General features: G+C 39.9%; 1 protein-coding gene across 1 annotated transcript in view; it reads right to left on the bottom strand.

Moving 5' to 3' along the window:
• Window positions 1–1,160, bottom strand: part of LOC101859200 (F-box/LRR-repeat protein 20) — a 29,253-nt gene extending 28,093 nt beyond the window's left edge. The window contains exon 1 of the mRNA XM_005108101.3: window positions 900–1,160. Coding sequence (XP_005108158.1) covers window positions 900–956 — 57 coding nt within the window. The 5' untranslated portion in view covers window positions 957–1,160. The remainder of the gene's footprint in view (window positions 1–899) is intronic.
• Window positions 1,161–1,659: the final 499 nt, after the last annotated feature.

The raw sequence follows: 1,659 nt of genomic DNA, 5'->3' as shown, positions 1-1,659 counted from the left end.
CCCCCCATTCACACCTTACGCCTTACACACACACACACACTCAGGTACACTGGCCACTCCATTCACTAGTTATCAACAAATCTCGAGAACGGAAACCGTTCGGAGAAACAGAGTTTCAAGTTTATTTTCCCGAACGTACGGAGAAATAGAGCCGGCCATAAATCCACATGGCTTGTTCCACAACAGATCAAGAAAACTATTATTAAAAAGGATCTTTTTCACGCAAGTTTGATAACAAATATTTTGAGAAAGGACGCTAGTCTACTCTACTTCAAGAATTATCAAGATCCTGTCGAGTCATTATGATTGTAGTATTGCAGTCTTTCAATTTCATCTTCAATATTCAATAAAGAATCAAGAGCAGACTTGGTCTTGGGTTCTCTTGTCCTTGTATGCCATAACAATAGGCTAATCCCATGTCCAGCTACAGAAGGCTGCCTCTTTTGCTTGTATGGAGACACAAAGGCCAGCCTGTAGTGTGACTGTGACCAGGCCTAACCTAGGCCTAAGTCTTTGTTCAGATACGAAAGAAGCCTTACCATTGTCTTGCTGTGCCACGCAAATGCCAATCCTACTTGCAAGATAACCAGTGAGAGTGAAGCTAAACTCTAAAGTGTCGTCTAACCAGGAACAAGAAACCATAACATATCACAGTATTCATAAGCTATAAAAAAAAAGAATAACGTTCTACAAATCTGCAGTAGTAAACAGCTAAATTCTTGAACCTAACATCCAACACAATCCGTCTGAAAACACGCCTTTTCGGCCCAGGCCGACTCGTATTACGGGCTCTTTCTTCTCGAGGAACCAGTCACGCAAAAGGAGGCCTTCTTTGTAAACAATGACCAGTTAACACGACAATCAATTTACAAATCAAAACAACATTAAACAGGTCTTACCTCTGATTTACTCTTCGCGTGGTTTCCAAAGTGATTGTTGTGGTTGTGGTTATTCATGTTTCTACGCCATGTAAACGGAAATATTTCCACTTATTTTGGTCCTGCAATGGTAGGGAACAAAAAGAAAATAATAACATAAAACTATAAAGCCTAAGGTATTCTCTAAGCAGGCATTTCATTGGTTGTTTGTTCATGACGTAGTTTCGAAGCTATGAAGAGATACTGGACAGCTAAAGTACCTATTGCTTTTCTCTGCATTTTAGGAATAAAAACTTAAATCAAACTTCTATTTCATATTACGCATTCCTTTTTTCTTATTTATGTGACGATCGAAAACAAAACTAAAGAAAGAACAAGACTTGATCCGGAAACAGATGACACTAACCAATCAAACCCGTCGTTACTAGAGCCTTTCCCAGCTGATGGGCACTTGCTTGCAATGTTTTGGTTTAACAATGACGTCACTTTGCCTAACGAGTAGGTCATAGTAGGCAACCAATCGGGCACATTTTCGCGGGAAATATAACCAGATGGTTGACCTTGAAATAATCAGCAGAATTTCTAGTTTTTGCTCTCGCTCGATAGCACGCAGAATTTCCAAGCCGTAAGAGTCAAATAAAACCTTTACTCTCTCTTATTTAATATTCTTGTAAGTTACGTCAGACAGTATTTTCAGACAGAATAATTACACGAGGTCAATCTCACACCCACACGCCCAAACACACACGCACACACACACACACACACGCTCACACACACA

Source organism: Aplysia californica, unplaced genomic scaffold, assembly GCF_000002075.1.
Source record: "Aplysia californica isolate F4 #8 unplaced genomic scaffold, AplCal3.0 scaffold00660, whole genome shotgun sequence".
NCBI lineage: Eukaryota > Metazoa > Mollusca > Gastropoda > Aplysiida > Aplysiidae > Aplysia > Aplysia californica.
This window is presented reverse-complemented; position numbering and strand designations above follow the sequence as displayed.